The sequence below is a fragment of the Rhagoletis zephyria genome, unplaced genomic scaffold, assembly GCF_001687245.7.
Source record: "Rhagoletis zephyria isolate East Lansing unplaced genomic scaffold, Rhagoletis_zephyria_1.1 Rzeph_scaffold_00187, whole genome shotgun sequence".
NCBI lineage: Eukaryota > Metazoa > Arthropoda > Insecta > Diptera > Tephritidae > Rhagoletis > Rhagoletis zephyria.
Window position 1 is genome coordinate 161,197 of NW_016157271.1, and position 24,194 is coordinate 185,390.

Genomic DNA, 24,194 nt, shown 5'->3' on the forward strand with positions numbered 1-24,194 from the left:
TAATGTTTATTATTTTTTTATGAAAGTATTGCTGATTACTTAAAAAACACGATATAAATTATGAAAAATCTGCAAAGTTTGAACAAAATTTCTAACTTCTTGATCAGCATCTTTAGGCAAAATTTTGGTATTCAGTTTTGTAGCCCATTAAATTTTAGCAAGCAAATTGCAAATTTTAATTATCTTGGACTTACCGTTGATTTTTGGCAATTTTTTTTTCTATTGACGGTGCTCCGCATTTTTTTCATATAAAAGAAAATTTCCGAACATAAACTGCAAAAAAATCAACGGTAAGTCGTAGCATCTACAGCCCAAGCTCTTTCATTTGACACTCCATTTTCGAAAATCGAAAGATTTGATGACATGGACAAAAATTGCCTTGGGTATTATATATAGTGGTTTTTTTGGGATTTTCTTATTTCTTTTTCGCTCTGTAAATTTTTAATGAACAAATAAAAAAGTGGTGCACGAGGATCATAGTTCAGTAGTATATTGTACAATAGATAACACACGTATTCGGCTAAATTTTCCAATTGCAGACGATGTGCTAGTAAAAAATATTCATTTTTACTTTTGTACACGCATCGTAACCTTTCAAAGAAGTTGTTTTTTAACTATCTTCTAATGATAGCTCATAACCCTACCACGTCTAGATTGATTCCTTTTATGCTCCGGAACACTATAACANCGTGTACACGCATCGTAACCTTTCAAAGAAGTTGTTTTTTAACTATCTTCTAATGAGAGCTCATAACCCTACCACGTCTAGATTGATTCCTTTTATGCTCCGGAACACTATAACAGTTGTCCGATAACAGTTTTGGGTACGCACCAGCTACTACTTTTGTATACTATAAAAGCCGCGAGTGTCAGAATTTAAAAAAAGGAGTCACGCCACTTTGACTCTTCATAACGTCTTTTCTACTGCAAGCACATACTTCAACGGGATACATTCGATTCTCCTCTCCAAATACTACCAGTTCATTATAAACTCAAACATGAGCAATCAATGCCCCCCATTTGTCAACGTAAAATTAAAAACAAAATAACAGGAGAGTCACACTTCTATTTGTAAAAATTTCCGAATTTCATTTCAAAATTATATGCATACTTGGCTAGAAAATGTGTACGGTGGTCCCTTTTTTGAATTTACATAATCTATACAATATATGTAACCTGATTTAGGTTAATGAACCAGCGAAAATTATGTGTCCGAATAAAAACTATCGAGTCATGCGAAAGTTCGAACTGATTGAGAATTGCCCATATACTCGAATATAGAAAAGTGCGTCTCAGCCATGCTGTTTATAGAACTTTTATTTGTGTGTGCAAGTCAAAGCGACTGCCGACCGCCGTGCTCATTCAGACCAATATTCATTTCACGGAACCCCGATGACTTTTCTACGGAACCCTCGGATTCTGCGGAACCCACTTTAGGAAGCTCTGGTATAGACTGTTAATGTTATGTTATGTTATAATGTTAGTAGGCTCTTATTTATCCAAATTTTCAGGTAATAAAAAAAAATTAAATTTAAAAGTTACTTGTTGTCGTAGTCGTTTATTTATAAGCTTTTATTTAACTTGGTCATCCCGCGCAAATCGCGGAAATTTCCAATCGATTTTAAACTGACTTCCCGACAAGTTAGAGATTTGAAATTTTCAGCATAGTTCCAATCACGATGACAATGCAATTTAAAATGTAAATGAATTCTCCATATGGTCCAGGGGTCTTGATTCAAAGGCGGTCAAATAATAGTAAGATTTATGGCTAACAGAGCGTAATTTGCCAAGGAACTTGAAACCACTATAAAATTGTTAAAGCTGCCGGCGCGCCGCGGCGGTAGTGTAGCAAAGCTATTCCTAGTCAAGATATGAACCTCGTTATAGGCATCATATCAAGGAGATCCAATTAGAAGACTCCAGATGTCGCCCCGCCAGATGAAGTTAAATATTGCGCCTATGCGTACAAATTGTTAGTAATTTTCATTAGGGTTTGAATAACTCCTTTCACTAAATGGCTTTTAGTAACTTTAACGAGTCCTTAACTTATTTTATTTTATTCATTTTAGTGCAGTTTTGACAAAATTTTCTTGCTAAAAACTCTTTTGTTACACTACTTCATTTTATTCCTTTGATTGTAAAGGTTAAATAAAAGCTTTTTTTTTTAAATATTTTTTTTACATTATTTTATTTTAATTTATGGCTTACTATTATAAAATCACATAACGCTGTTTGCAAGCGGACTACTCATATGTGTATCTGAAAAATTACTTCACCGATCTCGACCTAACTTCGACAATTTTATGCGATTGCATTAAATGAGGTATCAGATTATTTGAAAATAGATTTTTTTTTAGATAGTACTACATATTTTGAATTGCGGAAATTGGTGATGGTCAAAATTTAAAAAATTTTAAAAAGTTTTTTTTTTATTTACCCTATGAAAAATGCCAAGAATCCAAGTCTGACAATAGATTATTATACATAATTTTAAAGGCCTATAAATCCTCTTCTCACAACATATTCGTTATTTAAAATTTAATGAAAAATAGTCATTCAAAAACTGATAAATCTAAAAAACAGCATTTTCTGACCTAAAATGACAAATCGCGACCTCTAAATGATTTTTAAAAAAGGGTCTTGAAATTAAAAAAAAAATTCGATGGGCACCCTACTGCATAGATACTGAAAAATGTTCTAGAAATAATAAATAAAATAAAGAAATAAAAAGTTTGAAATTTTGATGAACATTTTTCGGAAGTTTGATTAATTTTTGTCGACTTTGTGGAAACCCTTGCTACAATAATAACAGGTATTGCCTTCCCAGAGAGTTTTGCTGTTAATTGTTATTATTGTACCATGGTGCAAACCTTGCAACTTTTATTTATGTATGTCGCTTCTGTTATAGATCGGACCATGATACAAAAATTTAAAGGTAAAGCCGCTGAGACGCAGCCTGAACATTTTTGAAGTTTGCTTATATTACATTTTCATTGGCCCCAAATGCGTGCTTTGAAATCAGTCATTTGAAGGTGTTTACACTGCTTGATCCGCATCTGGTTTGACTTCAATTGAAAAGGAAAGACAAAAACATAATGAATGTAAACAAATACTACATTTATTATATTTTTGGACACAAAAAGGCAATTATTCTTTGTTCAAACTAAAAATGTGTAAAGGTTATGTATAAATTAATAATTTTTATACACAAATTTCAAAGATTTTTTCATTTCGTTGTGTTTTTTTGATTTTTAAAAATTACAAATGTCAAAGACAAACAAAAGCTTTTGTGGAACTTTTATTTCTGCAGGAGACCAATAAAACTGTTCGGCAATTGGAACGCATTTGCTTCGTGATTTTGTTTAAATGCGCTGAAATGCGTCATTTTGGAAAGGCGAATTCGTATGGAGAAATGTGTGATTTGGCCTTGCATTTCAGATTTCTCGCCCAAATGACGCATTTGGCCTCAATGTAAATGTAATATAACATACCAAAAATGTTTTCAAATTTTCAATCTCATACATACATTCTCAGTTTCAGTCTCAAATAAAGCTACATTTGGAGCCCTAACCGCCAAAATAACGTAAGCGATATTTTTTAAAATGTTTATTTTTGATGCAGAAATATTCCTAGGGCATCTAGATGTATTTCTGCATCAAAAAGAAAATTTTGAAAAATGGCGCTTAGGCTCGATTTAATATTTTAATCTATTTATTTTTTGTTTTGCTTTTATTTGGCATTTGAGTTGCTCTGAAAACTTAAATTTTATAAAGTAGATAAACTTCAAAAAAATAAATCTTGGCCGACGAAATGAGCGAGCGGTTTTACCCATGACACAAATATTTAAAGGTAGTTTCACTTCTTATTCACCATTGCTCCCATTTAACGTAAACTGTGCTTTTGACATTTTCTTTTAAATTGAAGCTACCATATTCTTTGAGGAAATTAAAAAAGGGCTTTTACTTCAAAATAATTATTAAAAAAAATATATTTTGACCATCATTTTATAGCGAGCTTTTAGTGATTTATTTGTAAAATTAAATATAAAACGGAAGGCAAGTAAAATTCTCGTATTACATTGTGTAATGCACATAGAGAATCTATTTTCATCATTATTTAGTACGATTAGCTGCATATTCCGGGATAGCCACGTGCATGGTAACCTCCCTTCACCCGGCGGTCCTTACCACTTCCCTGCCGAATCTCCCTTACTTTAACAAAGACGTGGCCGCCTTATGTAAGTAGGAATTTAGAATGTATATTTGATATCAGACATACTTCTGAGCCACTTTACAAAGTAAGCTACGTGTAATGCAGAGCAATCGCTCGGAGTAGTTCGGCGCTTGGAAATAACTTCGGCTGCACGTTATTTTACAACTGACAACGTTGGTGTGGCGTCGTCGGAGGTGTTCATTTTCTGCTTTACTAGTAGATGACATTGGCCATGATGACAATTTTGGTGCCAAAATCTGAAAGAAAACGTGGCTTACCTCGTAAGGTTTTTGCCTATTTTCCCAGTAAGGCAGTGACAACCCATCCAACAAAGAAACGTTCATTTTGCCGACAGTGCAGTTTAGTTCAATTTTCCGTATCCGAAAACGCATACAAAAAACTCCTACAGTTATAATTAACTTTCGTATCCGGAAAACGTTCGAAAAAGATGATGTCATTTGAAAGCAATAATTGTATTTTATTTGCTCAAGCTAAACATTTGAAAGCATGCATGCGTAGTCGGCAGTGACTGAGCGAGCAGAGGAGTGTGCCGGTATTTGTTAGCTTCCAGAAGGTGCCGGGTTCGAATTCCGTCAGGCGCTTCCTAATTTTATTTCTTTTGAACAATGAAAAAGTATCTGTGAAATACAGAAGGAAAGCGTATTGAACGAAAAATTCAATCAGACAAATTTCAGAAAAAACAGTCCAAATCGTATCCTTTTCACCACCATTTTCGGTACTTTTCTGTACATACGTTTCTGCCGCACACTTTGGTAGGAAAACGGAACATTAAAGTATCCGAAAATGGGATCGGTAAACGGACAAAAATCCGGTTTTCATCGACTTTTTTCCCGTTTTCGGATCGGTTTTCGGATTTTTTGCTGGCTGGGCACACATACACACATATATGGTACATGTTTTTCTGTACAAATGCACTAATCGCGCGCTGTGATGTTGATTAAAACTCAAAATTTGAAAACATATTTACATGTATGGCTGTAGCTGAGTGTTCAAAGACGCTTGATACAATTGGTTGCTGCCAAGAGGGTCCGGGTTCAATTATCATCAGACGGAACATAAAATTAATATATTTTCCCTTAATTACGAAAATCTGTGCACTTCACAACTACATATTTTATAACGTACATACTTAAATTTAAAACGAGTTGGGTTGGTGCTCTTTTGTTTTATATGCGTATTTTTTTAAATTTGGCACGTTTTTTTAATTCTAAAATTTTTTCCCCTCAGTGGTTATAAACTATAACAGGGAGCTCCAAGAATTAGGAAATTTGTTTACCTCCCTCTTCTTGACTACAGCATGCGTTATCACAAATAAGCTTATGCTTCCATGGTGCTTTCATTGACGGTTAGCTACTTTTTTACCATTCCTTTGTTCATATTTCCACTAAGGAGGATCCAAATTTAAGCAACGTCCTAATATCTTAATTTCCAGATATAATAATATCTCACGTAACACTGCAGATAATGCCAAATTTTTTGCGGTAAGGTATTTTAAACCAATACAGCTCCGCTAATACGATGTAATAAGTAAATTTACCTTGCGTGTTGTTATATTTTAATGCATAAAAAATCCTTTAAAAAATATTATAATTTCCAAAACAATAATTTATTGAGGTATGTAGGTGGCAGTGCTACTTGAGGAATTTACGAAAAGTATAAACGTCATAAGCACAGTTTATGTAAAAAAATATCAAAGTGAAACTAACTTCTTTTTTTGTATCATGGTTTTACCTTTACATACTTGTATCATGGGATCGAACTATATTTTAAATGAAAATTATGATAAATAAATAAATAAACATAAGTTGCAAACAACATAATTTTGAATTTTGTTACTATTTTATTGGTCGCTGCTGTTCATACAAGTGCACTTGGTTTCGCCTCATTAATAAGCAGCATATTGAAATAGACAATACCACTATTGTTTGTTATCACTTACAACCAACAGACAACAGATCTTGGTGTCTCTAATAATAAAAATAATAGATTGGCGCTTACACATACGTTAGTGTTATGGTCGAACTTGCGTGCGCCTTGATGTTGTCACACAAAGGGGAGGGACCTACTGTGTTACGCCGACTCCGAAGGACGATAATATTTTTATGAGGAGCTGTTTTTCATGGCAGAAATGCACTCGGAGGTTTGCCATTGCCTGCCGAGCGGCGACCGCTGTTAAGAAAAAGCCTGTTTTCTATATTTTTCCTTGCCATGTTGCTTTGACCAGGGCATGAACCCAGGCCCTGGGGAGTGGAAGCGCGCACTGCTTACCACTACACCACAGCGGTCTTGAAAAAGCTTCTCATAAAATCAGTCTGTTTTCGTATTTTTTTGTACTTCTCTGTTTTCTTTAGTTGAATTGTTTGTTGAGAAGAAAACATTGCACCGTTATTCAAATAAGCAGATCATTTGAAAGGGGCTGTAATTCCACTTCTACAACTGCTTTTGCATACTTAAATACATGCATATGTACATATCGATGGTCCTCTGCAATAACGACACAATTCAAAAATAAAAACCATTACTACTGCTAAGTGGCTCTTGTATCGAATCCTTGTCAAATCCATTGAAGTAAGTCGTAAGACATGGATTCGACAAGGATTAGAGACATAAGCCACTTAACAGTAGTAAAGGTTTTTATTTTTTGAATTTTGAGTTGTTTCGTTATTGCACAGGACAGGATATATAGAAGTTTGTTAGAAAAAATGCACTTTCATTTTATTAACAATAATAATAATNCACTACACCACAGCGGTCTTGAAAAAGCTTCTCATAAAATCAGTCTGTTTCCGTATTTTTTTGTACTTCTCTGTTTTCTTTAGTTGAATTGTTTGTTGAGAAGAAAACATTGCACCGTTATTCAAATAAGCAGATCATTTGAAAGGGGCTGTAATTCCACTTCTACAACTGCTTTTGCATACTTAAATACATGCATATGTACATATCGATGGTCCTCTGCAATAACGACACAATTCAAAAATAAAAACCATTACTACTGCTAAGTGGCTCTTGTATCGAATCCTTGTCAAATCCATTGAAGTAAGTCGTAAGACATGGATTCGACAAGGATTAGAGACATAAGCCACTTAACAGTAGTAAAGGTTTTTATTTTTTGAATTTTGAGTTGTTTCGTTATTGCACAGGACAGGATATATAGAAGTTTGTTAGAAAAAATGCACTTTCATTTTATTAACAATAATAATAATAATAGATTGGCGCTTACACATATGTTAGTGCTTGCCCGAGCTTCTCCTCCGACTTGTGGCGTGCGCCTTGATGTTGTCACACAAAGCGGAGGGACCTACAGTTTTACGCCGACTCCGAACGGCGATTGTATTTTTATGAGAAGCTATTTTTCATGGCAGAAATACACTCGGAGGTTTGCCATTGCCTGCCTTTACCAAAATACAGTAGTTGCGGTTTCCCTGCCCAAGTCGTTGGCATTGGTAATGATGCAATTGGTATTCTCGAAGTCTTGTACGTAGCACGGATTGTATTAAATACAAAAATACTATTCCAAATTTGCAAGAGTACGAGGGCCCCCCCATTGCAAAATGGTAGCATGCATATGTATCATGCATTTATCTTGCTTTTATTTGAAAGTTACGCAATCCATGCTACGGGCAACGGCTTTGCAAAATTTCAAGAATACCCCTATTATTTTTTTATACAACACAAACTCGGCTATTCCGAGTTCAGATAGGTCGGTTAAAAATACACGACCTGAAGGTTAGTCTTGTTAAGTTAAAAACTGCTCTATTGTGAATTATTAATGGGAAAGTGGAGAGGGAAATATTCGTTTTGCTTATATACATGATTTATATTTTAAATAAGTATATATATTACGCAAATACCTCGCATAATTACTCATTTACATTTGTTTTTGTATCTAAATCCCGTTAAACTAATGAAATGTTTCTTGCCAGATACCAACAGGGTTGCTTAGGTAGCTAAAATGAAATTTTACCCGACTTGAGCGTTCTTTTGTCGCTCGTTTACAAAAAAAATGCACCTACTGTTATTACTTAAATCAATAAGACAATTTATTCAATTTTCTTTTTTTTAAGAATTGGGAATTAATCAACACTGCTGTTTTAACTGGCCGTCAGGTGGCTCAAGCTATGAANTGCACCTACTGTTATTACTTAAATCAATAAGACAATTTATTCAATTTTCTTTTTTTTAAGAATTGGGAGTTAATCAACACTGCTGTTTTAACTGGCCGTCAGGTGGCTCAAGCTATGAAAGTTTTTATAGTATCACAAGCTGGTAAAGTAGCTGATGTTACGTTACAAAGTTCCTGCTACGCTGAGGATGAAAGTGTTATCAAGGTAATTGTTTTAACTTAACAAGAGACGACATTAAATAGTTCTGTAGTTACTGGATTCAGCCTGGGGATGAAGCAGTAGTAACTTCTTTTAGAATGCTTTTTAAGAAAGCTTTGCAAACAAATGACCACATTTTGATTTTTTTTTAATATTCGTCAAGTATTTCGAGCTAATTTTTTTTGTTATTTTTCATAAAAATACCGCCCAAGCTTTAACCAAAAACATATAAATCACAGCTTCAAACTTTATACAAAATTTAGGAAAACTCAACAAAATTTCATCAAAATTAAAATTTTTTAATCTTAATCTTTATAAAATGTTTGGGTATGCAGGATTATAGCCCATACAATTTTAGTCTAACGAAGTGTAAGTTTCAAACGGCTTAAAATTGCGTTGATTTTTGAGAGTTTGTTTTCGGACAGAACTTTTGCGTTTTTTTTTTATAAAACAAATGCAATTTACAAAAACTCGCGTCGATTTTGTTTTTTTAATTTTGGTGCTAACGCATCTCTTAAGAAATTCATGCTTATATGGAAAAAAGTGCAAAAAGCCGTCACCAAAAAAAATCTCAAAAATCAACGGGATTTTGCAACCGGTTTGGAATTTTGCTCTGAAGCTTCACAAGCTTGTAGAGGGTGTAAAATAATAACTGTCGCACCGGTTTTGTTTGAAAAATAAGGGGGTCCTTTATAGATTTTGCGAATAAGTACATATTTTATTGTTAATTTTCCACAAATTTTACTTTAATTTTATTAATTAGTTTTTAAATTTTAACCTTTATTTAGGTTTATCAGCGGTAAACACTTTGAGAAAAAAGCGCAAGCGGCACGCAAGTCTTCGTCAGTTAATTTGTTCCATATGTTCTGAAACCATAGGCCAATTTCCTCCATTTTGAGTCCTTTATACTCCCTTTTTTGGCCTCATACCCAGAAATCGAATATACTCGGAACTGGTGACTAGGACGGCCATTCATTCGACCAACCCTATGCCTACAGTTTTTAATTTTTTTGTTTTTTTTATACATATGGGCAAATCTAAAAAACAGGTAACCTTGGTGTTGTTTAGCTTTATTTTCACTGTTGGAAACTATATCAAGCTGGTTGCTTTTGGATATAATTCATTGACGTATACTTGAAGCCTCAAAAAAAATTTGGATCAATTTGCTGCATAACTTTTGAATTATAGGTGTTTAAATAAAAAATAATAATGAAAACAAGTGAATTTTTTATGTAATATTTAAGAGGTGAAAAATTAATTATGTCATAACTTTTGAAGCACACCATATACTGATTTGAAATTTTATGTGGAATTAGCACTTATGTGTACACTTCACACGTAGTAGGTAAGAAAAGTGTGCCTTAAAAAATAACGAAGTGGCAAGTAACTCAAAGTCTGTAATTCCACATTTCACAATTTTCAAAATTTTCGGTTTATCGCGTATAGTTTTTGAAGTATTTAAGTTTAAGAACTTTTTAAGTATGTATTGTATACTACAAACAATTACGAATAATTTGATACCTTAGCAAGAGCTGTGCTTTCAGAATAAACCAACTTTTAAAGATAAAATATTTTGCGACCTTGAGCGTAATTTTTATTCCAAAAACACTTTAATTAAAGGCACATTTGGAAAATACGTCGAAAGGATCTAAATCTTTCTATAACTGATAGTCCTTATAAAATTACATATACCTGTAAAACGCTTCAAAAAATTTGTCTCTAGAAGTGTAAAAAAACCCTGATTTACTACTTTTAATGATGCTCCTTCTTTTAGTCAGAATATTTCGAGAGTGGTATCAAAGCAACTTTTTTTCGACAAATGTTCTGATAGTTGCTCTTACTTAATTGGAGCCTTCTGAATTCAATGGCGTCCTAAGTTTTACCCTATTGGCTCCACTTTTCGAGATGGCGGTACTTGAAACTTTGCTTAAATTTTAACTATTTTATAAAAAAAGTCCCTGGGTTTTGAAGATATTTTACTAAAATTTTGCACATAACCGTTTTTTAATATTACCTTAAATATTCCATAAAATCATCGAAATCGGTTCAGTAAAACATATAGCTCCCATACAACTGATTGAACAGAGACGTTGTTTTTCGTTATACCTCCTTCAATTAAACAGGTTAAAATTTAGTATAGGTTCAATTTAACATATAGCACGCATACAATTTATTACTCAGATATGAAGTTAGAGTTATTGCGCAAAAACACATATCTGAGTAATCAGTTGTATTGGAGCTATATGTTAATGTTAACCTATTTCGATAATTTTAAGGAATAATTAAGGTAATATTAAAAAACTATTATGTGCAAAATTTTAGTAAAATAACTTCAAAACTGAGGGAGTTATTTATAAAATAGTTAAAATTTAATCAAATTTTCAAGTACCGTTATCTCGAAAATCGGAGTCAATCTGGTAAAACAGGGCATGCCATTGAATTTAGAACATCCCAAATAAGTGAGTTCAACTTTCAAAATCTTTCCTCAAAGTTTACAACTTGAACAGCGTAATTTCAACCCAGCTTATTCTTTTGTTTTCTATTTCATGCTTATTCCTCGTCTAACTTTTGAAGCACTTGATGAAAATGAATTACACTTATATTAATCGATTTATTAAGAGATTACGAATAAAACGATATATAAAACATAGGTGTGCTCACAAATTTAAAAATTAAAATTTTTTTTTTGAAAGTGTACCTATTTTTTAGATTTGCCCATATACTTAAAGATTAAAATTTTAAAACTATTTAATACAATTGAAGTAAATTATGAACAAAATTAACAATCAAATACTTTTTTCGCAACATCTATTAAGGACTCTTTTATTTTTCAAAAAACGACAGTTATTATTTTACACCCTGTAAATGTGTACAATACAGTTACCCGCAAGAGAATTTTGATTCGAGTTTTTTCACAACATTGACAATGCTTTTTGTGTTATAAAAAAAAATAGTTAAACCATGTAAATCCAAGCTTAAAACTTGTGAAAAATTAAAAAAAAAAAGCTGCAAAATTTCAATTTATAATCATAAGTTAAAAAACCGTGGGTTTCTAAAAACTTCCGATGATTCATGATGATTTTTTTAAACCGTCTTGCTCATTTTCTCAAAAATAACACAAGATCGAGTTTTTTTAATTTGGAGAAAATGAGCAAACGACCACAAATTATCAAAAATTATCGGTTGTTTTTAGTAACTTAAGACTTTGACTTAATGGTACTAAAACTAAATAGGTTACGAAATTTAATACCCGCGATGTTTTTAAAAGCTCTGATTACAAAACTTTAAGTTTTGAGGATGATTTGTAGTTTCTTTTTTCAATTTTTCCCAAAGTTTTAACCTACAAAGTAAAAAAAAATAACTATTTTCTTCGAAACAAATTTAAAACAAGTAAGAAAGTCTAAGTTCGGGCAGAGCCGAACATTAAATACCCGGCGCAAGTATTAAATATATGTTTTCCACCTTTCCGAAAGCTACCGCTACATGGTAAGCCGGGGTGTATCAATTTTGAGTAAATTATAATAATAATAGATTGGCGCTTACACATATGTTAGTGTTTGGCCGAGCTTCTCCTCCGACTTGTGGCGTGCGCCTTGACGTTGTCACACAAAGCGGAGGGACCTACAGTTTTACGCCGACTCCGAACGGCAATAGTATTTTTATGAGAAGCTGTTTTTCATGGCAGAAATACACTCGGAGGTTTGCCATTGCCTGCCGAGGGAAGACCGCTGTTAAGAAAAAACCTTTTTTTCTATATTTTTTGCGATGTTGCTTTGACCAGGGCTTGAACCCAGGTGCTGATGAGTGAAAGCGCGCACTGCTTGCCACTACACCACAGCGGCCTTGAGTAAATTAGCGTCCTTTAAATTACGAAATATTGAAGTTTCGAGCATTTCTGAAATTTACCGTTATATGAAAGCGGCCTAAATTTTAGTCCGATTTAAATAATTTTTAACATGTTGCTTATATGTGGCAAGCACAATAACCATAGTTTGGAACAAATTGGTAGAACGATTACCGAGATACATATATGTGATCATAAGTTGGCGGTGCCACGCTCATTGTCCAAAATTTTATCATAAACATATTTATTGGTAAATAATTGTTGCAAGCTTTTATCTTGAATAAATTAGCTTTAATATTTACCGATTTATCGAAGATTTTGTATTTCTCCAAATTACCGTTATATGGGATGTGGGCGTGGTTATTGTCCCATTTTCCAAAAATTTTAAATATTCTTGTTTTTCGTCTAAAAATTATTGTAAATATCAATTTTGAGTGAATAATATTCAGTAGTTACTAAAATATCGCAGTTTTCGTATTTCTGAAAATTACCGTTATATGGGAGGTAGGCGCGGTTATTGACCGATTTTGCCCATTTTAAATACCGTCCGTCCTACGCCCGAAAGAAGTGCACGTACAAAGTTTCGTTAAGTTATCTCAATTTTTACTCGAGTTATCGTGTGCACAGACGGACGGACGGACGGACGGACAGACAGTCACCGCTTAATCGATTTCTCTTTTCATTCTGATCATTTATGTATACATTTGTCTATATCTATCTCGATTCGTTTTGCCTGTTACAAACAACCGTTATGTGAACAAAGTTATAATACCCTTGTGCACAAGTGCGCTCGGGTATAAAAATTTACCATGAAAAACATTACCAATGTTGTGAGAAAACGAATGAAAATACTTTTGCGAATAACTATGTATTTCTAGATATGGACTATGGACTAAAATTAGCTATTTTTTTTAATATTTACAAAAAAACTTGCCATGAAAAACATCTTCAATATGGCGAAAAATCAAATCAAAATACTTTTGTGAGTAACTGTATGAAACTCATATTAAATTACTATGAAGTTTTTTTTAATTTTTTAATGTTGTACAAATGTTAAACTTCAATTAATCAGACTTTTGTTAGAGAATGAACTATGTTGTAAAATTTAAAAAATTAAAATATCACCACTTGTTAATACGACTGATAGCCTTATTTTTTGACAAGTTATAAGTCACCCTCAGAAGTATTCGTAATTTAGTTATTTCACAATGCTCTAAATGTTTTCCATCATAAATCTCTTTCGTTAATTTTTAACCGACTTCGGAAAAAGGAGGGGTTATCAATTCGTCGGAATATTTTTTTTTATGCGTGTTACCACATAACTTTGGACCACGTTAACCGATATCTATAATTCTTTTTTAAAGGAAAGTTGGTACCTCAGAGGTGTTCCCATACTAATTGAATCATGAAGAAATTAACCGTACTCTTAAATTTTTATATGAAAATTTAAGTCGTTTTTTTTTGCTTAAAAAATACTTGTTACTTAAAATATAGCTCATTCTTTAACAAAAACCAATCTTGCAAACTTTGTACCAAATTCACAAAACTTAATCAAACTTTAAAAATTTTGACAAGAATATTGATTTTATGTTTCATGAGATACCTTCACTTAATTGTGAATAAAAGCGAAACGGGTCCATCGATTTTCATGATCTATGTCTCATTTTGCTTAAAGGTTATGTGACTTTGCGTGAAAGTAATACGACTTGCCTTTTTTCCGTTTTGGATTTTTTATGAATTTAAAAATAAAAAAATTTAATATTATGGGCAAAAAATATTTTTTTTCTTCATACATTTATTTTTACCGGCAAAACTGTTGATTATATTGAAAAACGTTATATGAACAGATTAAAGGAATTGTAATTTTTAATTTTTTTTAATTTGTTTGAGCAAAATCGGACTAGTGGTTCTCGAGTTATGTCAAAAAAAGACCACCAAAGGTGACAATTTCCCCTATATGATAGTTACTAACTTCAAATCGATATATCTCGATTCCTAGACGTGACCCAGCGAAACGCCGGGCCACGTATAACTTGTTTTTGACCGATATAACATTTCCCGTTGGTTTCATCCCATCCCGATTTTGACTGTCGCATAGTGTAATCATTCTATATGGAAAAAATGTGCGACACCTTAAACAAAAAAAAATTTGCCAAAGATCAATTTTAACTCCTAGCTTCCTCATACTTGCACTTTATTATACTAAAATTGAATGGGCTAAAAAACTGCATCTCACTGAACTGAATGAAATTTTGCGGAATTTTATTTAATTTAGCACAATGTTTTGAGCTCTGATTTTTTGGGGTTTTTTTGTAGAATTAACCATATTTTTATAAAAAAATTAGCGAAAAATAAAATATTTAAAAAATAGTTGCCCGTATTGTAAAAATTTCCTGTACCTGTATTGACTGGCTGTATGAAACCCATGAACAAAATCTATTTTTTATCAGACACCGAAAATAACCGGCCCATTTATTTCTGTATCACAAATTGTCATTTATTTTTTGTTATAAAAAATAAATCCCTCACAATAACTTTTATAACAAATTTTTGGATTATCTGCATTGGTTAGACTTTTATTTGACTTGATGTTTTTTTACGTTTCGAATTGACGTTTGGTTTTACTTTTTTGTTTTAAAAGCATCGGTATCCAAGTAGGTATGTTAAAAATACTGAGTGAAGTGTTTCGGTAGTTTATTTATTGGAGGGAGGAAGATGGACCGAAAATCAAGCGTTGAATTCCGCAGCCTTTTTGACTTGGATACGAGTAGCGATAAAAAAGTTTCAGTGTGTAAAGATTGTAAGTTTATAACAGTGAACATTTGAGTGAAAAAAATAGTTTTATTTGCTATTCTTTATAGTTTCTTTTATTTTGTTGCATGTTTACCATATATTTTTTTCTGCACCATAATTAAATTTACTAACTGACCTTTTTAACAAAAATAGGTGCATAAATAACTGCGTTTGGCCTTTATTTTCATTAGCGATTCCATTTCTTACAGTCATTAACCGTAAGTTCCCTCTCATAAAAGGCTTTCACAGTGATATATCACAAAAAGTAAAAAAAAATGGTTAATGATAGAAAAGTTACAATGTGTTCAATGTGGACCAGTTATTTTCGGTCTCTGATTTTTATATGGAAGCAAATGCGCTACAGCCTCGACAAAAAAGTTCTAAAAAATCAACGGTAATTTTTTGCTACTCGAAACTTACCCTTCATTGCAATAAAATTTAATACGCTACAAGCGTACATACTCGAAACCTTTATAAAAATTCTGAATAAATTCTGTTACTCTTAATCTTCTTTTTTATCTTTATATCATCCCCATATTTTCTCTTTATATTTATCTTTATTTTTACCTTTATGTTTATATGGGCGATTCCAGCGAAAAGTCTACCGCAAAAAAAAAAATGAAACTCCTATATCTAGCTTATGTGTTTATAGGCCATTTGACTGCTTTTTATAATATACAGCGTGGCGACGAATAACTGTTACCCTGTTTTTTTTGAGAAATAAAAGGGTCCTTTATAGATTTTGCGAAAAAGTATTATATTGTTAATTTTCCACAGATTTGACTTTAGTTGTAATAATTAGTTATTAAATTTTAATGCCTATTTACATTTGCCACCAGTTTAAACTATGAGAGAAAAGTTCATTTGGCAGGCAAGTCTTTTTCAGGAGTATTTTTTCTTAGGTTTTGTATAAAAAAATACAAAAAAGAAAAAAAAACTGTATAAGGTTGGTCGAATGAATGGCCGTCCTAGTCACCAGTTCCGAGTCCATTCGATTTTTTGAGTATGGGCCTTATGTTGGACGAAAGGGGGAGTATAAGGGTCTCAAAATGGAGAAAATTTGCCCATGGTTACAGAAAATATGGAATAAATTAACTGACGAAGACCTGCGTGCCAAATGAACTTTTCTCTCAAAGTTTACACTGCTGGCAAATGTATGTAAGGATTAAAATTTAAAAACTAATTAATACAACTAAAGTAAAATCTGTGGAAAATTAACAATAAAAAACTTTTTTCGGAAAATCTATAAAGGACCTTTTTATTTCTCAAACATTTCCAATATTACTACAAAAACTCTTATACAAATTCGCAGTTTTGGAATTTTGTAATCGAAGTCAAAATACACTTGACGTCACGCCAGCACGTATGTTTACTAATATCTTTAAATTTTTACTACCAACAGTTGTTAGTTTTTTACTGATTAATTGCTATGCAAATCTTGTTTTGGTTTTTATTTTTAACTTTGGCTTTATCCTTCGTCTCACATTTACATTTAATCTTGTATTTAACTTTAATACTTTCTGTATACATTTAAGAAGCACTTGTTTCCGTCCCAAACATTTCTGTTGCGTTTCCTTATTTACACACAACCGCCGTTAAAGAAGTTTCACCAATGAAACAAACGTTTGCCCAGAAATGGGTTTTTTCATTTATTTGATAAAAATTTCACTACGTAATCCCCATATATCTGTTATTAAATTTCGAATAGCTGGGCACAGTAGTAAAGTAAAAATTGTGAAATATGGACGTGGGTGTAATTAAGGTGACAGGTGAGAAGATCAATGGAAATAAGGATGTTATGAGTTCAATAGTCTCTTTATTTATGTTCGTTATGTCTTAACAAATATGTATGTATATAAAGTCTATAAAGTATAAGTCTACAGAGTTAAGTATAATGAAGAGTAAATCGAGAGCGCAAGCCAAGTGTATACATATGTACGTATGGAACAATCCGCGTCAACCGGATCAGAACTACGTCCAAAATTAGAAGCAACCAAAAAATCAACCAAGGACTGATTTTAAAGCTTAGAGCATCTACTTTCATTTTCCGAGTGCGCCTTTGAAAAATTCAATATGACGGCTTCAATATGGGGGGCGGAAGCCGGAAAAAAATCTAATGAATAGCAATAAAAGCTTGTAAAAATAAAAATTTACAACCAATCCGGTCAGTTTTCGACGTAAATTGTAGCTGATGGGCGCCCTTAAAAAGCTGGAATTATAGCTTGACATAAACCCACATGGCCGATTCAATATGGCAGTGAAAAATTTAAGGTACTTAGTACTTAGTCGAATTTTTGAAATCAACCGATTCGTACCAAATTTGATCTACGAGGATTTTAGGGGTCAGATTCGAAAAATTCAAAATGGTGGATCTATGATGGCGGACGAAATTTTCGAAAATCAACCGATTTTTACCAAATTTGTTATGCGGGGTCGCCGATTACTTCAGATTCGTTCGATTTTCAATATCCAATATAGTGACACAATATAGTATACACTGAATTATGTTATTGTGTATCCGCCATATTGGGTCCTTTATCCTGATTTAAAATAATCTGATCTCAGCTTTGTAATCTTCTTCTTCTCCTTATTTCGCACTGTAACCGCCTAAGCGATTTTGGCCGAGTTCAACAAAGCACGCCAGTCGTTTCTTTTCTGTGCCAACTGACGCCAATTGGAAATGCCAAGTGAAGCCAAGTCCTTCTCCACCTGGTCTTTCCATCGCAGTGGGGCCTCCCTCTTCCTCTGCTAACACCAGCGGGTTCCGAGTTGAATACTTTCAGAGCTTCCATCGTCTGCGGTACTCGCCGTCGCCAACGTGTAAAGGTCCGTAAATCTTCCGCAAAATCCTTCTCTCGAATACTCCAAGAGCTGCCTCATCGGATGTTGTCATTGTCTATGCTTCTGCGCCATATACCAGCACGGGCATGATGAGTGACTTATAGAGTGTGGTTTTCGTACGTCGAGACAGGACTTTACTCCTGAATTGCCTACTCAGTCCAAACTAGCACTTGTTGGCAAGAATGACTCTGCAGTGGATTTCCATGCTGACATTATTATCGGTGTTAATGCTGGTTCCCAAGTAAACGAAATTCTCTACTTTCTCGAAATTATAACTGGCAACAGTGACGTGGGTGTCAAGGCGCGAAGGTGCAGACTGTTTGTTTGATGACAAGAGATACTTCGTCTTGTCCTCATTTACCACCAGACCCATTCGCTTTGCTTCCTTATCTAACTTGGAATGGGCCGAACAGACTTCGCGGTTCTTGTTACCGATGATGTCGATGTCATCGGCGTACGCTAGCAATTGCACGCTCTTGTAGTAAATTGTTCCTGAGCGGTTGAGTTCTGCAGCTCTTATTATCTTTTCCAACATCGGATTAAAGAAGTCACATGAAAGGGAGTCACCCTGTCTGAAACCCCGTTTGGTGGCGAACGGCTCGGAGAGGTCTTTCCCAATTCTGACGGAGCTGGTGGTATTGCTCAACGTCATTTTACACATCCCTATCAGTTTGGCGGGGATGCCAAATTCAGACATAGCGGCGTAGAGGCAACTCCTTTTAGTGCTGTCGAAAGCGGCTTTAAAGTCGACAAATAGGTGGAGAGTGTCGATCCTTTTCTCGTTTGTTTATTTTTCAGCCGCGTTATTGCTATTCGTACCTCGTCATAGTCAGGCGGAGGAACATCGACTGGGGGATCGGGTTCTTCTTCTCCACAACTTTCCGTGCTGCTACCATTCAGTAGCGTGGAAAAGTGTTCCCTCCATAATTGAAGTACGTTCTGAACATCGGTAACTAGGTCGCCATTGTTGTTCTTACAGGAGTACGCCCTGGTCTTGAAACCTTCCGTACGTCCCGTAAGTCGATCAGTCCATTGTCGGACGTTTCGTCGTGGAGGCTGAATTTTCCGACGGTGGTTCCAAAGATCCCTTCCTTGCCCACCCTGGCATTGAAGTCGCCAAGCACGATTTTGATATCGTGGCGGGGGCAGCGCTCATACGTGCGCTCCAAGCGCTCATAGAAGAGATCCTTGCATACCTCGTCCTTCTCTTCCGTCGAGTCATGGGCGCAGATCAGCGAGATGTTGAAGAATTTCGCTTTGATGCGGATTATGGCTAGACGCTCGTCCACCGGGGTGAACGACAGTACTCGGCCACGGAGTCTCTCTCCTACCACAAATCCCACACCGAATTTGCGCTCCTTTACATGGCAGCTGTAGTATACGTCGCAAGGCCCCAGACATTGCTTGCTTTGNATGACTCTGCAGTGGATTTCCATGCTGACATTATTATCGGTGTTAATGCTGGTTCCCAAGTAAACGAAATTCTCTACTTTCTCGAAATTATAACTGGCAACAGTGACGTGGGTGTCAAGGCGCGAAGGTGCAGACTGTTTGTTTGATGACAAGAGATACTTCGTCTTGTCCTCATTTACCACCAGACCCATTCGCTTTGCTTCCTTATCTAACTTGGAATGGGCCGAACAGACTTCGCGGTTCTTGTTACCGATGATGTCGATGTCATCGGCGTACGCTAGCAATTGCACGCTCTTGTAGTAAATTGTTCCTGAGCGGTTGAGTTCTGCAGCTCTTATTATCTTTTCCAACATCGGATTAAAGAAGTCACATGAAAGGGAGTCACCCTGTCTGAAACCCCGTTTGGTGGCGAACGGCTCGGAGAGGTCTTTCCCAATTCTGACGGAGCTGGTGGTATTGCTCAACGTCATTTTACACATCCCTATCAGTTTGGCGGGGATGCCAAATTCAGACATAGCGGCGTAGAGGCAACTCCTTTTAGTGCTGTCGAAAGCGGCTTTAAAGTCGACAAATAGGTGGAGAGTGTCGATCCTTTTCTCGTTTGTTTATTTTTCCGCCGCGTTATTGCTATTCGTACCTCGTCATAGTCAGGCGGAGGAACATCGACTGGGGGATCGGGTTCTTCTTCTCCACAACTTTCCGTGCTGCTACCATTCAGTAGCGTGGAAAAGTGTTCCCTCCATAATTGAAGTACGTTCTGAACATCGGTAACTAGGTCGCCATTGTTGTTCTTACAGGAGTACGCCCTGGTCTTGAAACCTTCCGTACGTCCCGTAAGTCGATCAGTCCATTGTCGGACGTTTCGTCGTGGAGGCTGAATTTTCCGACGGTGGTTCCAAAGATCCCTTCCTTGCCCACCCTGGCATTGAAGTCGCCAAGCACGATTTTGATATCGTGGCGGGGGCAGCGCTCATACGTGCGCTCCAAGCGCTCATAGAAGAGATCCTTGCATACCTCATCCTTCTCTTCCGTCGAGTCATGGGCGCAGATCAGCGAGATGTTGAAGAATTTCGCTTTGATGCGGATTATGGCTAGACGCTCGTCCACCGGGGTGAACGACAGTACTCGGCCACGGAGTCTCTCTCCTACCACAAATCCCACACCGAATTTGCGCTCCTTTACATGGCAGCTGTAGTATACGTCGCAAGGCCCCAGACATTGCTTGCTTTGCCCCGTGCAACGCATTTCTTGGATGGCGGTGATGTCAGCTTTTGTCCTTACGAGGACATCAACCAGCCGGGCAGAGGCACCTTCCCCATTAAGGGTCCGGACATTCCAGGTGCATGCCCTCAAATCGTAGTCCTTTAATCGATTGCCGTGGTCGTAATTAAAAGGGGGGTTCTCATCCGAGACTTTGTATATCTTTTTCATTGGAGCCTGTTTTTACGTGGCGGGTCCCAAACCCAGCGCACAACCCATTGTTGGGACGGGGGTGATTTCGTAACCGAATGCACGTTTATAAAGCCGCTTGCTCCAAGACAGACACCCGCGTGCAGCCGCACCTACTGGTGAACAGACGCTGCAGACTTCAGTGAGCCCTTAAACCGAATAAGTCGGAGCGGCCCCACCAAAGCTCCCTCTCTTTCTGCCGTGACCAAAGGCTCCACTCGGATTAGTTACCGCATCTCGCACATTGGTTGCTCACGTTACCCAGAGTGCGCGATCGAATACGCAAGAGTCGGGATTGAGTATAGCCATGCGACAGTAACTGCATACCCAGCACAACGATTATACCCCATTGCTTTGTAATCAGTATCCCCAAAACCTCCAGTATAACAAATTTGGTACAAATTGATGAGTTTTCTAAAATGTCGTCCGCAATCTTTGATCCGCCATCTTGAATTTGGCACACCTAACCTCGGATTGGTGTTCAGCAACCCCAATAAACGCTGATACCTGCTTTCTCGTAAATCTGGTATATCAATGCATCATTTTCGATTCAATAGGCTTTGCCTTTCTAATCAATTTTAATTTTTTTTTTCATTTTCTTTTCTCAAAAATGGCAGATGATAATGTCAATCAAGGAGAAACACAAAATTTGCATTCAAAAAGGCTTGCTTATCCATTTAAAGTAGATAGTCATGTTGGTAAAGACTTAAGGAATGTTCCTTAAAGTTTAGTAGAGGTTTTCCGAACTTACATAAAAAATCTAAAATATGCTTTCCAAGTCACAGAAAAATTAATCTCATGGTAGTAATGCTACTGATTATAATTATTTGGAAGATGTGTCTGAAAACGAGTCTCTTGATAGTAGTGTAATAGATTCTGAAGTCGAACATGAATCACCCACCAAGAAAGCTTGAATATCTAGAGAGAAAACTCTTGAAGAACTTTTAAATGTATTAAAGAAAAAATTCAATAGTTACCTGAGAATAGTCCTATGCGACAAACCATACTTACAATCGCACCGCTCGTGAAATTGCACAAGAATTTTGTTGCTCTTACAGAATGGCACTTCAATCAAAGAATTTGAGAAAATCTAGTGGTGTATTAGCTACTCCTACTTTCAAGAAAGGTAATAATTTGGACGCAGAGGTGGTCTCAAGAGTAATTGAATTTTATGAATCTGAAGAAAATAGTCGGATAGCGCCTAACAAAAAGATACTATTCTAGTCAAAATAAAAGGTCAAAAAGTTATGAAAGATAAGCATTTACTTCTTTATGATATCAAGGTGTTACACGGAATGTTTAAGGAAAAGTACCAAGAGCACAAAATTGGATCAACTAAATTCGCTGAGCTGCGGCCTAAATGGTGCGTTATTGCTGGAAGTTCAGGAACGCATAGCGTGTGTGTTTGCACGACCCTGAAAACGCTGAAAGCTTGCTGGTGTATTTGTTTTTAACCGACTTCACAAAATGGAGAAGGTTATCAATTCGTCCGAATATTTTTTTATATTTTTTTTTTAGGTATGTTACCGCATAACTTATTTCGTCCCATTCCTTTACCAACGCTTCTTTGAGCTGCTTGATGGTATGGAACTGTTGACCATTCTTGTAGATCTTGGCCGAAAGTATTGCCCATAAATCCTCGATGGGATTTAGGTCGGAGCTGATCGCTGGCCACTCTAGCAGTGGTATGTTTTTTGATGAAAAAAACTCTTTTGTAATACGTGCAGTGTGGATTGAAGCGTTATCCTGTTGAAATATCCAATCATCTCCATAAAGGTCACCAGCAAATTCAATTAAGACATTGTCAAGCAATTCAATGTACATCTGGCAATTGGTTTTGCATGGTATGAAACAGAGGAGATTTATCAGCATACCCAAAAGCACCCCAAACCATCAACGAGCCACCACCATGGTTCCGCTTAAGTCGATGCTGGCGTGGGTGTCTCAAATCGCGCCAATACTTTTGGCAACCATCAGGGCCGTCTAAATTAAACTTTTTCTCATCGCTGAAGACGATCTTTTGAAGCTCTGTATCCCAGAACTTGTGTCTTCCAGCAAATGCCAAACGGTTGGCCATATGTCGCTTTAATAACATGGGTTGTGATACACGACTTGTATGTTTAACGTTCTCGTTTTGAACTAATAGTTGATGGACCCTCCCAGTTACATTGAGGTTAAGGTGAACCTTGATTTCACGGCAACTCATACATTTTTCAACAGCTAGCCGCCGAATCGTTCTCTTAGATCGTTCGCCAATCTCTGATTTTCTGCCACTGCGTTTGGTAGTCCCATAATTTTTGGGGTTTTTCAGGAAACTCCCAATGGTATTTCTATGGCGTCCGATTTTCGCAGCTATATCAACCAATTGCACACCACTTTCCCTTTGGCCAATTATAAATCCTTGCTCTTTTTCTGTTAAACTAGTACCACGTGGCCTTTTTATAAAAAGTTCACATTTTCCGTGAAAATATTAATTTTTATTACGTCTGTAATTTTTTATCAAAGTAATTGTTTCACTTCACGTGCTGGCATTTTAAACAACGAGAACAATGTTTTGCACATATCATTTCTTTCCTAAGAAAGGTATTAGACACAAAAAGTGTTTATATAACAGGGCTATGAACAGATGTTTATGAAAACTAAAAATAGGCCAATATACTAAACAAACAATGCCTTGTGCAATATACTTAAAAAATGAATGTACCGATGCAAATAAGATAGATAACAATATGTATTATTTCACTGAGGTACATAAATGTAAAAGTAAAAGTCACTAGTATTTTTAATGCAATCTTGCCAACAGCAGTGTTTTCTGCATACACTTGCATCCAGAACTCTCTTGGCTCCCTTCATAGTATTTAATATTCAAAGTGCTGTCTTCACTGATGTCCAGAAGGTTCTCGAAAGCTTAATTTGTCATCTCAGTGGGTTTACTTTTCGGGTCACATGAAAACGGGTTTGTTATCCAGCTGAAGACATCCTCAGAGTCAATGTTGGGAAAATATTCGACAATGGTTTTTTTTAAACCTTCCAAATTAACGCTGGTCATGCGCGTTAACGCTAAGAATATAATTTGTACAGCCAATTTCACGAAAGTAATTTAAGTGAAAAACGATTTTAATTATTTTAATTTTATATGGAAATTGACAGAAAATAAAATTTTAATTTCGAAGCTACATACGCTTTTCGGATTTACTTTGTTTATTTATGGGGTTTTCATGCAAATTGTTAGAAATTCTAAAATATACAAGTCACCAATAAAAAAAATCTCGCTAGAAAAAACCAATGATGTAATTTAA

General features: G+C 35.5%; 1 protein-coding gene across 1 annotated transcript in view; it reads left to right on the top strand.

The window, feature by feature from the left end:
- Positions 1-24,194, top strand: part of LOC108357990 (transmembrane protein 132C-like) — a 350,976-nt gene that overhangs the window by 127,061 nt on the left and 199,721 nt on the right. The window contains exon 5 of the mRNA XM_017609094.1: positions 8,418-8,561. Coding sequence (XP_017464583.1) covers positions 8,418-8,561 — 144 coding nt within the window. The remainder of the gene's footprint in view (positions 1-8,417; positions 8,562-24,194) is intronic.